A 14,594-nucleotide genomic window follows, 5' to 3' on the forward strand; every position below is an offset into this window, starting at 1 on the left:
ATGTAAAATTATTAAAACCAGGTACAGTTATTTATTTATTTGTTTGTTTGTTTGTTTGTTTATTTACTTCTGTGCCTGTAACTATGTCATCTATGCTTAATGATTTTGGGTTTCCCACATAAAGAGCCTGAGAAAAACTAAGATTAGCAAGTGTGTGGCACAAGGAAGATTTGTACTTGAGCTGATACACATTGTATAAAAGTGTAGACATTTTATAAAAGTGCACAAGCAAGCTTTTGGAGCGCAAAGGTGAAAGAAAAAAAAAATCTCTAATATGTCCCAAATGATTTTCAATTAATTTCAATTAATTGTTTCCGAATTTCTAATTTCAAGAGATATTTGCTTTAATACCTAGAGGTGTAAAAATATTAAATGGAATATTTCTGCTATCTAGCTTTAGGTATTTAACACAGAAGGGAAACTGTTTTTAGGGTGTTTCGTATTTGATGGTATGAGATTTGCCTTGCAGAGAGAAACTGTTGAAGGACTTTCAGAGCACTTGGAGTCCCCTGCCTAAGGAACCTCTCCTGTTGATGGGAGGGGTCAGCAGATCATGAGAGCAATGTGGGCTCCCATCAACTCACACTACAGACTCTGGCATGAATATCCATTCCACCAGCACACTGCCTACCCTCTTCTTTAAAAATTCCAAAAGATCTCCTATTTACAGGGCATTTAAAGCTTTTAAACAAAAGACAGTGAAAGTCTTGGAAATCAGTGGAATTTTTTTACTTCACTTAAAAATTGTGTTTTTAACACACAGTAGTTAAAAAAAAGTAGTCCTAATAATTTGCTAGTAATTTTCATGCCCCTCATCAGCAAGGAGCTTCTCTTTGAACTACCTTCACGCAACTTTGTTATCATCACACCAGTATGCCCTTCCGGATGGAAAATTAGTTCATCACAAGAGAACTACCAGCTCAATTCCCCTTCCCATAATTGTGGTTAATATTGTTTGTGAAACCCCACAAAGCACCACAATCATTCTTTGGGTATGTATGTCAGGTAAGACAAAGCAGTGCACAGCTCTATTTCACAGTACAGATATGCACAATCCCTCATACTTCTATGCAGTCAGCTCTACTCAGCTGCAAATACTACTTCAGCTGTGCTCTTTGTATGATGATTTTTAAATATTGGGATATAAGAACTCAAAACCCCCTCCCTGTAATCAGGAACACAAAGAATTACCATCCATGTAACCCTCAGCTATATCTAAAAAAAGAAATGTATCACTAAACAAAGACATATCAGAGAAATGTAAAACCAGTTTTACAAGATTAGTTTTCCTAGCAATATCTTCACTAATAACGAGCAATCCTGTTACGAAATGGATACAATTTTTGCAGAGGACTATGAAATTTTATTTCTCTAAATACACAAACTGTTCTTGAATTTAACAAAATTAAACTTTCCTGAATCATTTAGTTATACCCCTTTCACAGAAAATACAACTTCATCATATTCCAAAACAGAAAACTGCTGCGCCTAAAATGATATACCTATTTATTAGCTAAACTGCTAATAAATAGGTACGTCATAATTAAGTATCAGTGTAAATACATGGACTAAACTACAACAAAATTAATTTTGATATTCACAAATGTTCTGGTCAGTATCTTGGTATTGTTCAAATCAAGAAAAATAATAACAACAGAGACAACACACGACACCTGTAATACATGCAGACATGCACACAAATAATAATCACCTGAGTCCTTTTCTGCTGTTGCTAAATAAGAAAAAATAGGAAAGGAAAAACATAATTACATAAATAAAACTCATATAATTAGAGAAGAATAAATACCACATAAGGAGACAATAGCTTCTTAACATCTTGTGTACATGGTGGGTTTTTTCATGTGAGGGAGAAATGGTGCATATTTCTGAGTAATATATTTGCATTTACTAGCCCTGTGTAGTCTTTATTTCAAGCTCAGGCACTGAACTTGCATCCAGATTGTGCATGGGAGTTCATAATCATATATGAGAATATTATTTGTATTAGAACCTTCTTTGTGTCTCTATTTTTTAGGTATTTGCTCTTGGTGTATATAGCTGATGTTATCTTGTAATATTTACATTTTGACTGACTAATATGATGTTCACTAAAGAAATAGTCAAAAGAGAAAAATCTCCAAAAGATGTGCCAGCCACATTTGAGGACATCAGTAATATTATAAAGATAAGGACTCTATGCTTTCTGTATGCAATTTGAGGAGTAAGCATTCAATGCAAACACTAACATAAATTACTTCCAAGAGAAGAATGTAACTTTAGTGCACAGATACAGTAATGCTCCTATAAACCTAAAGAAATAGAATGAAACCTATTGCTGAAAAATATTACATTTATATTGGTACAAAAGTAGGATGTTCGTAATGACCAGAGTATCAAAAGATACCAATACAGGTCTTCTTGCCATTGAAATCCAGTGGATTGAATTTTCTGATGTTATGATGCTGGAGTCCTTCACTTTCAACAGTACTTTATTCTCAGAAAAGTACTTCACCTAGTTCTCTTTATATATGCAATGATGTGCTGTGCTTTGAGTTTACAACTACATGAGTGTAAAACGACTTAAATAAATCTAGTTGTGTTCCAATCAAAAGGCAATAAATCCAAAAAAGAAAACTGCAAGTCGAAATATGGGAGTCAGTTTCATGTGCTGTTACAGCTTACTCAGTGTTAACAGTGTGAATATCTCAAAGTGCAAACTTTGCTACTTCAGGGGAAGTCCCACAATTCTCTAGCGTACAGTAAAAAATCTTGGGGAAAAGATTTATTTACATCATGGCAAAAATCTTTCCAATCCATTTTATTGTCAGTGTTTCAGGTATCTTTTGCAAGCTTTTTTCGTGTTATAAAAATGTTTCTGTTTTTATACTCATTGTTTCAACAGGTTTGATACATGACTTAAATACTGAACATTAACATTTCCCTTTATGAATACAGAAATATAAAAATAAGGAAAACATTCTTTTTTTCCTTTTCCTTTCCAGAATAGATTTAATATTCATCTTTTTTTTTTCTTTAACACAACATGATATCATAATTAATTATGATAAACTGGTTACTAGGATGGTTTCATGTTGTTACTTCCATGCTATAATACTGGTTGCTATAGTGATGAGATGGATCTTTTGTTAATCACTTGTGAGAGTGGTTAACTCATGTTTTTCAGAGAATTTGAGCAGAGATAAAAATGGGAAAAAAGTTGGCTTTATAATATTGCTAAATATTTGAGGCTTCTTCAATTTGCTCCTAAGCTAGCTCTGTTTCTTCTGGTATATTGCTACAAATATATGCTATTAAAAATTAATATGCATAAAATTTATATTTAAAAAAAACCCCAGAATTAATCCTATAATATTTTCCTGAGATTAACTCTAGCTCCAAAAATCCAGTGTATACAGCTTTCTGTTCTTGAAGACATTTAGACAGGAGTATCTCTAGCTTTTTGTACTTTATGGAGAAAAAAAGTCTGTCTTGACAAGGCATTTGACTATTATGACTTCCTTTTTGTTCTACATAAGGTTTACAAATGGTAAAATTACATTGTGCATCCTGGCCATTTTTTAAAGCAAAATTTTAGTTAATTTCATGATATACTTTACAGAACATACCAAACTTTCAGAAAAACTCCTGATTATCTTCAAACTTAGTATTTTGTCCTCTTAATTCATTAAATCAGGATGTAATTAAGGTTTTAATAATCAGATTATTATTATACATCTGATAACAGAGCAGTAAAACTAAATAGCATTTATCTATTTGTCTACCTTATAAATACTTCAGAAAAGAATACATATACAGTTTTCAAATTTCAAGGTAGAGACACTGCTGTTAAGGAAAGGATTTCCTGTCACTAGAAATAGCTAGAGAAATAAAAAATAACCCATAAACTACCTCTTAAATTTATGAAGAGCTCAAAAGTAAGAACAAAGGGCAACTTAAATTAGGAAGTCCTAGTCTTTTATTCAAACAGGGTCCCAGGAGGCATATTAAAGCAATGAATAGGAAAAAGCTCCACAGTTCACCAGCTGAGATTTTAATGAGACATTTCCCCTTGCTGTGGAAGGGGTTTGTTCTGGAAAGGGAAAAGGCTGCTCGTGGAATATGCAGTTAATAGGCATTGTTGGCTTTTACAGCCACTTCGGCAGTTGATTGCTGTACTAACCTTCTATTTTGGCATATTCTGTAAGTCGAGTGTAATTGATCAAGGCAGCCTTCTCCAGACATTTTCTAACCACTTTCTTCACCTCTTCTGCTGGTATAGGAGTGGCAATATCTTTCATTAAAACCTGTGTCAGAGACAATTATACCACTTCATTACAATTATTACCCAAACCCCACAGGAAAAGGATAAAAGTATCCTAAAGTTACTACAGATTTGATAATGATTAAAGGCAGAAGTCAAAAAGGAACTATTTCAACTGGTGGATCTTCATCTTTGAAAGTTTCTGTTCACCCCTTATTTGACTGCCTGTCCAGTATTTATCCCTCCTGTTTGCCAACTTGCAACATGCCAGTCAGTCTTTGGATGACATCGAGACAAGTAGAACAAGAGCATTCCGTGATGGGCTGGATCACGGTTACCACTGAAGATGTGATTGTGGGAATTGGCTTGGTTCTCACCTGTGGAAAAGCTTCCACCAATGCAGAACCATGGACTCTTCAACAGGGTAAAGTTATTCAAATTCAATATGTCCTTGCTGTGAAAAAAATGTCATCTATATAGAGGACAGGGAAAACATTGAACTTTCAGCAGAACATTTTACTGTGGACAAGTAGAAGAACACTCCATATAAATGTTTTCAAAACATGTGAGTTCTTACCTCACCTATTGCACCTGTTGAGGTAAACCAAGAATCCATACCCTTTATATGAGTATAGCATAATATACTCTGGATTATGTTAAAAAAAGTGTTGATAATTCACTTGCATTTTTATTTTAATTCTGCACTCCATTAACTTTCAACAGGTAAGTGTAAACAAAACTCAACTATTTTTATCACATTTTCATGTAAATAATAAAATTTCAGATTTAAAAAAAATGCTTCTCAAGTGGATCCCTGGACAAGCTACACCTTTATACACCTAAAAGTTACTGTTAAAAGGAGGGAGCAAGAGATGCAGTCTTGAAAGGATGTGGTAGGAAAGAAACAGGTTTAGCAATAGTGGAGCTATTAGGAAGACATTGCTGTGAAACAGATTTCTAGAATACCTGCACACAAATATGACTTCTCTATCTGTGTTTACTTGCTTTTTTAATCAATAACTTCTGGTTATCGACAAGTGAATTTACAGTATTCAAAATCTTTTGTTCTTGGTCTTATTTTTTTTCAAATTTTACGAAGACAGGTAAAATAAGATGGTTCTAACCTATTCTGTGTTCACAAATGTAGGAAAGCACATTTATTCCCAGACAAGACTGACAGTGGTGCTGCTTGAGCACCAGTTAGAGCACCATTACCATTTGCAACAGCAGGAAAGGGGACAGGAAATGGATGTTTCAAAAAGCACAAAGCAGCTCTACACTAGACAGCACTACAATCACTGAGATGGTAAGTGAAATAAAACATATATACCTAGACTCCCTATGTGTTTTCTGAACATGGCAGAGGTTTTCTAAGACAGAATTTCTATCCATGAAGTGTTCTGCACGGCAGAATAACTAATATTTGCCGGGACCAAACCTCTCAGATTTTGGCAAAGCAACACAGCCTGGGTACTAAACTTTTTTTGAATTCATACCTTCATCAGACTCCTGCTGATACAATTCCTTTGGAATCTCTGCTGGAATTTAAAATCCTTTTTCCACAGAGATGACTGAGATGCTTTTATCATTATGAGGTATTCTCCTTTCCAGTCAATACAAGAGGATTTGCTGGGCAGGAGTTTACATTTGTAGCTGCCCATGTCAGATTTGCTGTGTATAGCTTTTGCTTCTTAAATTGACTCAGATAAGGCATTTATGGAGTATTATTTGAATTATAGAGAAGGTTTTTAATATTACATATGAGTATAGACAATAACAGCAGCATAGAAGTCATAAACAGCAGGAAATAGGGGCTGTAGAGTAGACTTGTACCACTCTAGGGGTAATGCTGGATAAGTGTTAAATATAAAAGGCACAGAGTCACTGACTACAATTCAATGGCTTGAAGTGAAAGTCCAGTAAATAAGTCCTGCAGAAAACAGCTGTTTGCCTCTGTGGAAGACAATGAGAGAAAAACAAAACCAACCATCATTCCAGTCAGCATTTCAAACCAGAAGTAAAATACCTGAGAAGACATGAATCTGCTTTCAGCAACCTGAACGCAAAAGAAAAATGCAGGCTCAGCAGAACTTAAAACATGTTCTTAAACTTACCCTTTCAAGTAATGAAAGTGTGGCTTTTAAAGCTCCTTCAGGACGTCCAAAAGGGAAACAGTATCTTAAAAAGTAAAAAGAAAAAAGAAAAAAAAAAAAAAAAGAAAAGAAAAAAAAGGAGAAAGAAAAAAAAATAAGAGGAACATAAAATTACCAGAATTATAAAATCTGATTTATGAATTTACTTTAAGATGTATCTGCATACAACTTGCATTATGTTAACAGAAAACTCCCATACTTGAAGTACTAAAAAAAGCAGAAAGCCTCTTCAGTATTGTACCATGGAGTACATACATATAAAGTAGTATCAGCCTACCAGCATTTTAGGCCTAAGTGCAGAAAAAACACTAAAAGGCAGAAAGCATCACTTTCCAAATTATCAGCTATGAAGAATATTTAAAGGTCTCTGATGACTTTAATTGTCATCTTCCTGGAAAGAGGTACTATTTCTCATGTAGCCATGACTGCTACTGGACCTATGAAGCAACATTCTGTATATTGTATTTTATTTTAAAATTGGATTAAGACAAGGATAAAATACCAGATATTTTAATTTCTGGAGCTATCAATGCTGTCAGATATTCTGTGTTTTTTGTATTATATTAAAAATACCTTGGAAAAGCATTTATCTTAAATTTTATCAGCTACAACTTAAACCATACCCACTCCTAAAATCATGTAAATTAAAAAGTGATTGCATTCATAGCTTTATTTTTTATTTTTGTCTGCTTAATGATGCAATATAGCAGGTCTATGAGAATACAGTGCTCAGGCAACTGTAACCTCTCTTAATCCTGTCTATAAAATCTTACTGGGATATCCCCAATTGGAAAAAGGATTTTTTGCTTTGCTGAGATTATTTTTTTCTTATTATTACTCACTGAGAATGGTAGCCTCCTATTCTAATGTTTTCCACTAGTCAAATCTTTTCTAATGATAAAAGGATTCAGACCAGTGAATTTTAGATCTACATTTTAGTCAGCCAAAATAAAGCCTTATAAATGAGGTCAAAACAGGATTTCCTGCAGCAAGAATTCCAGTATTTACTTTTGTCTCTGTAAAGACTCCAGGGATAAAATTCACACAGCCAGGCAAGAGGTTAAAGTCCAAGACTTTCATGATAGCTTTCTCAGAAATATTGTCTCTTCTACATTTGATGCCTGAGAGGCTGGCAGAGATCAGAAGTCTCAGTGGGTAGACAAGGTGACAGAGAGGAAAGGTGTAAGTACCTTAAGAACTACTTTAGATGACAGCCACTAGCACAGGATGGGCTGACTGTATGTTAATCATAATGGAACCAGGCTGATAGCAGTGAAAATGAAAATTACAAAGGCCATAGGGAAGTATTAAAACTGGAAGGTGCAGGTCAGTTGGCAGGCAAGGGAGAGCATCTTTTTCAGATGGGTGTGACCTAGTCACTTAAGTGGACACAGTAAATGTTCAGAGCTGCTCTGAGAAGGCAGGAAGAGACATGCACTCTTCAATTAAACTGTCCATGACAGCTGACCAGTGCACACAACACTAAGCAATGGAGAGAGGGCAAAGCTTAGAATAAGTATCAACATATTGCAGAGGAAAAAAAAATGCTGATGATCCTTGAAAGTCTGTACCACTGATCCCCTAGTTAGAACAATTAGTGTGATTACAAAATGTTAAGTGAGATTAGAGGAGGTGCAAATTCAAGATTTCAACTCTAGACATATACACTTGACTGATACCTCATTAGGACAAGGTATAATGATAATCTTTTGGGACACGGGTTTGAATTGCTTCCTTGAACTGCTAATTTAAGACCCACAAAAAAACATATTCTGGATTCAGTCTCAAATGTGAAGAGGACATAGTTTGAGAGGTGCAGAGCAGAAGAGGTGCTCTGTAGTAATAATCATAAGACAATACAATTTAACAAGGTAGCAAAAGAGAACAGGCCAAAAAATTCAGTACACGTATATTTAGTACATGTACATACAATTTCAATAATGGGATCTATGAAAAAAATGAAGAACTTGAAAAACAAAAGCAAAAGATACATTCAAAAAAAGCAAGAAACCTACAAGCAACCTGAGGTAAAATTCAAAGAAGTAGGAGCCAAATGCATGCCACAGTTAAGAAACCAAAGTGGTAACAAACAATCTGACACCCTCTCTGTGATTCCATGAGGAAGATAAAGAGGTTACCATAGAGAATCTGGCATTTAAAAATAATAAAACTTATCTGAACATGGAGGGCATGAAAGTCTCCGAAATTTCTAGGAAATGTAACAAATAAACAGCATGGATGCCCAAACTGACAGTAGAAAGGACAGTGGAAACAAGAAACCAACCTGGGAGATGGTGGGACTACCTGATGACAGGGAATACAGGGCATTCAAGGACAGTAAGGCCGAAGAGAGAAAATCAGTGTATACTCTGCATAACTCCTCTCTGTTTAATGTATTTTTCCAAATATTCTGCATTTCACAGCTATCATAACAATTTTGAAGAACTGAAATATGGAGTTGTTTTAATACCATGTTTTCATAAGAAAGCAATCTGACAGACAAGGTTATTCTTTGTTAATCGACAGCAGTGATCCTTATACATCTCTTGAGTCAAGGTTTTATTTAAAATATTACTTCCAATGCTTTGTCAGGATGTCCTACATTGTGACTTTATGTGCTTTCTAAGGCACTATCTTTTTTCTTTCTTCCAGTATTATGCCAGTATCCTCGTTTAAATCCAGACATTTCCCCTATTATTTTTTTTTCTAATATTTGTTCACAGTTAGAAATAGTAATTACTCCTCACCTGACAGAGCACAGTTTGTCTGTATTGATTAAATAGGATTTTAAGACAAATCTTAGAGTACTCTGAAGGATGAAGTCATTCATGTTTGAATGACACATTTAATTGCTCTCAAGGAGGAATTTCTAATGCTGTTTAAATTTGCTTGAAATCCACCAAGACTGAGGCAGAAAGGTTCTATGCTCACTGTTGCAGCCCAAGCTCATCAACGTAACTCTAACGTGTAGGTAAGCGGACATGATGGGGATTTTCATGTGTTCCAACTCAAAAGATCATTTAGACTTTATTAGACATTTAGACTTATTTAAACTTTAGACTAGTTTTGTAATTAGTCTCATGCATGTGAAGGCCTGAAGGTAGGGAGCGCTCTGTATCATTTCCCTTGCAAGAGCTCTTTGTTCCCGAGGAAGGGAGGAAAGAGGAAAGGAAAGACCGCTGTTTTTCCCTGAAAGGAATACTCTCCAAGGAGAACCATAGCTCTCTTTAGTTTAATATGGATATGAAGTCCCAAGTGAAGGCAACTATGTCCTCTATGCTCAAAAAAATCCCCAATGACCTATGATGCCACTGAATACCAGATATTTACCTCATCAAACCAGAGAGGCATTCAACAAACTCATAGCCAACATTGCCAAACGAAAGTTCTGTTTCACAAAGAACTATTTGAACTGTGGAACTGGCTGTTATGATGTGATACAGAGACAAAAAATTTCTATAAATACAGACTAAAAGGATTAGGTTGACAGAATAGCAGCAAATAGGGTGGCTCAGTGTGACAAGTAACAGGCTTGGTGGTCTATCTGCAATTTTTATAATAAGTTTCAGAAATCATCAATTGCTACAAAATAGCAGGAAATCCCATGTTTCCTCTGTGTCTTGTACTCCTTCTTTAAACACCTTCTGCTGGTTTTGACAGTCCTTAATAAGACAAACTCCTTATTGAGTGTGATGACCTTTAACTTCCCTTAACTTAAGAAAGATAAGTATATCATGAAACCAAGAAAATTACATTAAACATGAAGCAAAGTTTTAGCTGCCATCTATTAAAGATGTTCTCTACTCATATGATTTTCTTGATCCATAGTAATCCAAAAATACTTATGGCACAGTCACTTTAATTCAGACAATTTTCTTGGTTAGACTTATACAAAGCTTGAACTTTGAAAAAATCAACAAAATCAAGGCCTGTGTTCTTACATAATCTTTTCTATCATATTATCAACTCACATATTACACAAATAAATTTCAAGTACAACCACTTGTGTAAATAAATTGTTCCATATTTAAGCTATTCCTCTGCAAGCAGACCATTTTATTTTCACTCCACTCGTTCAAGACCAAAATTAAACACCATGAGAAAATTCTTCCGGAAAAAAATGTAGCATTCATTGAATAAATTATATACTCACCTGAAATGGCTTATTTGGTTTTCCAAAAGGGAGGAAAGTCTGTCCTTAATTTCCTCAAACCTTTCTTTCTCTTCCACAGATACTGTTCCAATTCCATCTGGCCTGTAATATTAAATGTTTAATAATCATTGATATCTCTTCATGCCCATTTGTCTTTGGACAATGATCTTTATTTCTAAAGTTTTCATTTAACATGAGTGTTAACTCCCCTTTCCTCTTTCTCATTGCCTCAAAGGATAAGCAGTTACTTGTAAATATAGTTAAAGAACAGGCTGCAACTGGACAAAGAATTTAACTTTGGAGTTGAACTTTTGCATTCAAGTCCTAAGTTTCTCCATCATCTCAATATGAACACAAATTTGCATATAATTCTCTCAAACACTTTCAAAAGACAATATCTTTTCTCAAGAAAATTAGTACTATTGTCACAGTAGAGAGGTCTACTCAAATCTTGTTAAATTTCATCTCCTTGAATCTTCTGTTTATTTTCCTAAAGGCGCAATATAGCTAGAAGCGATTTTAAAGTAAAGGTGGGAGGGAAACTGCAGCGAGAAAAGCCACAGCAGGCAACACCTAGGAATCCTGCATAGTGAGGACAGAGTTTGATTCCCTATCCTATATTGACAAATAGTATCACGTAATCAAGACTTCCATATAGGTGCAGCACTAAAGATATAACTAAAAAGTCTTTTAAAAACAAAACCACTGGCATTGTTAAAATATCACATTTAAGTCACAATATTTAAAAATGAGCTTATATTTAGTATATTAAACATACACTTTGTCTAAAGTCTTAGCCTAAAAGTGTTACTAATGTATTTATATTAAAATTATGACAAAAGTAAAAAAACATTAAATACACAGTTCCCAAATATTATTTTTGCCATGCAGTCACAACTTCCTCACACACTGCATACTTTAAAAAGAAGTGTCTGAAATGTTCCTGTTACTTTCTTAACTTCTTAACTCCAAGGTCTCACCTGAGTTTCTGAACCTGACACTATGTGTGGCTCTGTCCTGTATTTTCTCCAGAGCCTCCAAAACAATCTTAGTGTTTCTATAACTGAGAAAATTGTAGTAAAATGACATAAAGAAAGACAACATTCTTTTTTTGGGAACATTCTGAATGTTCCAAGAATCATTCTAGGATTCTGTGAGCATCTTTTTTCCTAAATTGTTTCTTTAACTTTCTGCACTATACTTAAACCTAGAAGGGATAAGTTGCTACCTGGTCATGACATAAACAATTCTCTCACTGTTTAAATCACTTATATTTTTGACCTGTCAAGTCAAGGTGGAAAGAATGCCTGATTTCCTTAAATTATTGTGAAGACAACAATAAAAAATCAGATATGGTGGGGATGGGAGTAGCGAGGCACATCAATACACCATTGCATAAATTTGATGTGAAAGAGCAAAAAACTTATCTTCTCTCTTTTGATGGATGCCAGCATACTTTACCTCAGCCTTCTGACAAATAGAATGAGCTCAAATTTAAGTAAATTGCACTGTCTGATTTCATTGTCAGGAGAGATTGCGCTCTGGATTGATAAAGTAAATAGTTCTGTCATATTAAGCCTCGCTGAGGCATGTCATATATATGTCAGCAAAGACCTAGGGGTCCAGATAACAGTAAGTGAAAAAGGTGAGCCAGTAGGATGTCATATATGTCATCCTGCACCACTAAGGCTGGGATCACTATGTACCAGGGGCCTGTCACTTCACTGAGTTTGTTGTCATAAGGAACGTTGTTGACAACAATTAAAATTTTCAGAACTGCTAAATATATGTTTGCATAGAAGCAGATGTCCCAGAAGAAGGAGTACACAAAAAGGTTTTGTAAAATGACCACTGATAGCACTGAAAAGGTCATCTCTTGAAAATATGCTTTTAGAAAATAGCATGAAGTCTAAACCACAATTTTGTCTCTTCTTCTTCCAAACTTTATTGCAACAATAATATAAAATTGCAACACAGTCCTGAGACATATCATGCTGGTGATAATTTTTCTACTTTAGGGAATATATACCTACTACTGATTAGAAAAGAATCCATGGAAAAAAGGAAACTGTTTCAGAGATAAGCTGAAATATTAAAAATAGATAAATACTTTAATACTTCCACTCATTTAAACTTCTGGATATTTTTCCTTTATTTACTTTGAAGACTGAATAAAATAAATAGCACTGTTTTGATCTGGTTACTCTGATTATATGATTACTGTGCCTGCAAGGAAAATCAGACTCACAGAGTCATTTAGTTTTCAAAGGTTTAGGCCATCCATAAACTATGCCAGAACTATGGAGCTGATTTTTTTCAATTCAAAACCAGTACTAAGCTTTGCTATTGCAGCTTGGGAACTCTCTTACAAGAACTCAGCCAAGAAAAGTGATGGACTGTCTTAAGAAGAGTTTTTCACTTTAACATCATCTTTTCAAGAAGGTAATGGAGAGTTAATTTTCCTTTCCTCCACATTCTTCTTCCTCCTTATTGTTCACAACATTTTTTAGAATTAGAGAACTAGGTGAAACAGTGAACACTCAAAACCTGAGTAGCCTTCTCTCTCACTCACATTAGTTTACCATTTTTTGAGAACTCTGTCAATTGGATTTGGATTGGCTTGTCTTATCTGCTTAGATCACAATCTAACTGGCACAGATATAATGTTGTCTCTGGTCACAAGTCAAATTGCTTAATTCACTCAGACTTAAATATCAGAAGAGATTTGAAATAAGTATCTCATGAAGTGGAACTAGTAAATTCATGTGGAAAGTAGCTGTTTAACCATTAACACCTAAATAATGAACCAAAAGTAAAGGTTGACCAGAATTTTAAAACTTAATTTTTACTGCAAAAATCTTGCAAGGTTGTTGTCCTGACAGCAGTTACTCTAGAGAAGCTGTCTGATTAGGCAGTGGATTTTGGTTTTCCTGTTGCAATGGACTGTTTTTCCTCACATTATATATCCTTTAAGGCTTGGAGTATCATCTAGAATTATTTTGATCTCTAGAGGTCTTAAAACCTGCAATAATTTGCAGAGGTACTTGATGCATTGTAGGATGAAGATTACTGTGAAGACCTACAGCAGGTAAGATAAAACTGTATTCCAGTTCCAACAGGAATTAGATATGGATACTGGGTTGGCTGTGGATTGTTTCCAGCCCTCAACTTTGGAAACAGCTTCTCCTAGTGGCCTCTTGAAGAGAGAATTGTTTCCTTAAGCAAGGCTGCTTTTAAGACAGCTTTGGAAATACTAACTGAACATGCCTGGCCTTCTTCCTCTGGAATATCATTGAAAATGGTGTTTTTTTGCATCTTTACATATTTTAAAAATGATAAAAATATTTTCAGTGTGCTTTCCTCATTAGAAACATAAACCATCACTTTGGTGTGTCATGAAAAAAAGAGTATGAGGAAAGTAATGTACAGATTGATATTCTAATATACACACAGGTATGAGCAGTAAGGCTGACCAAAAAGAATTTGCCATCTTGCCAGAGCAAGATGGGAAATTATTATGAAAAACAAAATAAAAAAACCTAATACTTCAGCGAAGGTCTTTAAGACATTTCTGTAATAAACTACATTTCAAGGACATTGAAATAACAAAACCAAACTTAAAGGCATCCTTTCTTCTAGAAACAAATTGTTTTAGAAGGCTTCAGTGCTTTCTGAAAGTACTTGTTTTTATATCCAGCAGGATGTACAATCAGATGAAAGAACACTGACAAGCTTCAAATTAGCAAGATAAAAGTCTGACTGCTTGTTTCTTAGAAAACCAAAGATTAAATTTTTTAGAATTTGATGTAGAATTTTTATTATCTGTTTATAGAACTTTATATTAAAGAACTGAAATATGCAAATTTTCCTTTAAAATGCAACTGTATTAAGACTTTTGCAGAGTCCATGGTTTATGCTACAGAAATGAAAGAATGATGATTTCCACTATCAGCTTATAGAGAGCTACAGAGCAGACGCCTTTTTATCACAGAAAATGAAGACAGTGCATTACTGCATGGCATTCAAA

At 34.5% G+C, this 14,594-nt stretch overlaps 1 protein-coding gene across 8 annotated transcripts in view; it reads right to left on the reverse strand.

Annotated features, from left to right (window-relative positions):
• The window catches only part of CADPS2 (calcium dependent secretion activator 2), a 284,824-nt gene that overhangs the window by 68,520 nt on the left and 201,710 nt on the right, over positions 1-14,594 (reverse strand). For 5 of the 8 annotated variants that reach the window (XM_053977633.1, XM_053977636.1, XM_053977629.1 and 2 more), the window contains exons 14-17: positions 10,568-10,669; positions 6,376-6,439; positions 4,181-4,304; positions 1,712-1,732 (exon numbers count right to left, since the gene is read on the reverse strand). In XM_053977633.1, coding sequence (XP_053833608.1) covers positions 1,712-1,732; positions 4,181-4,304; positions 6,376-6,439; positions 10,568-10,669 — 311 coding nt within the window. The remainder of the gene's footprint in view (positions 1-1,711; positions 1,733-4,180; positions 4,305-6,375; positions 6,440-10,567; positions 10,670-14,594) is intronic. The other 3 variants (XM_053977635.1, XM_053977634.1, XM_053977632.1) reach the window with 1 other exon arrangement.

Source organism: Vidua macroura, chromosome 5, assembly GCF_024509145.1.
Source record: "Vidua macroura isolate BioBank_ID:100142 chromosome 5, ASM2450914v1, whole genome shotgun sequence".
Classification (NCBI taxonomy): domain Eukaryota; kingdom Metazoa; phylum Chordata; class Aves; order Passeriformes; family Viduidae; genus Vidua; species Vidua macroura.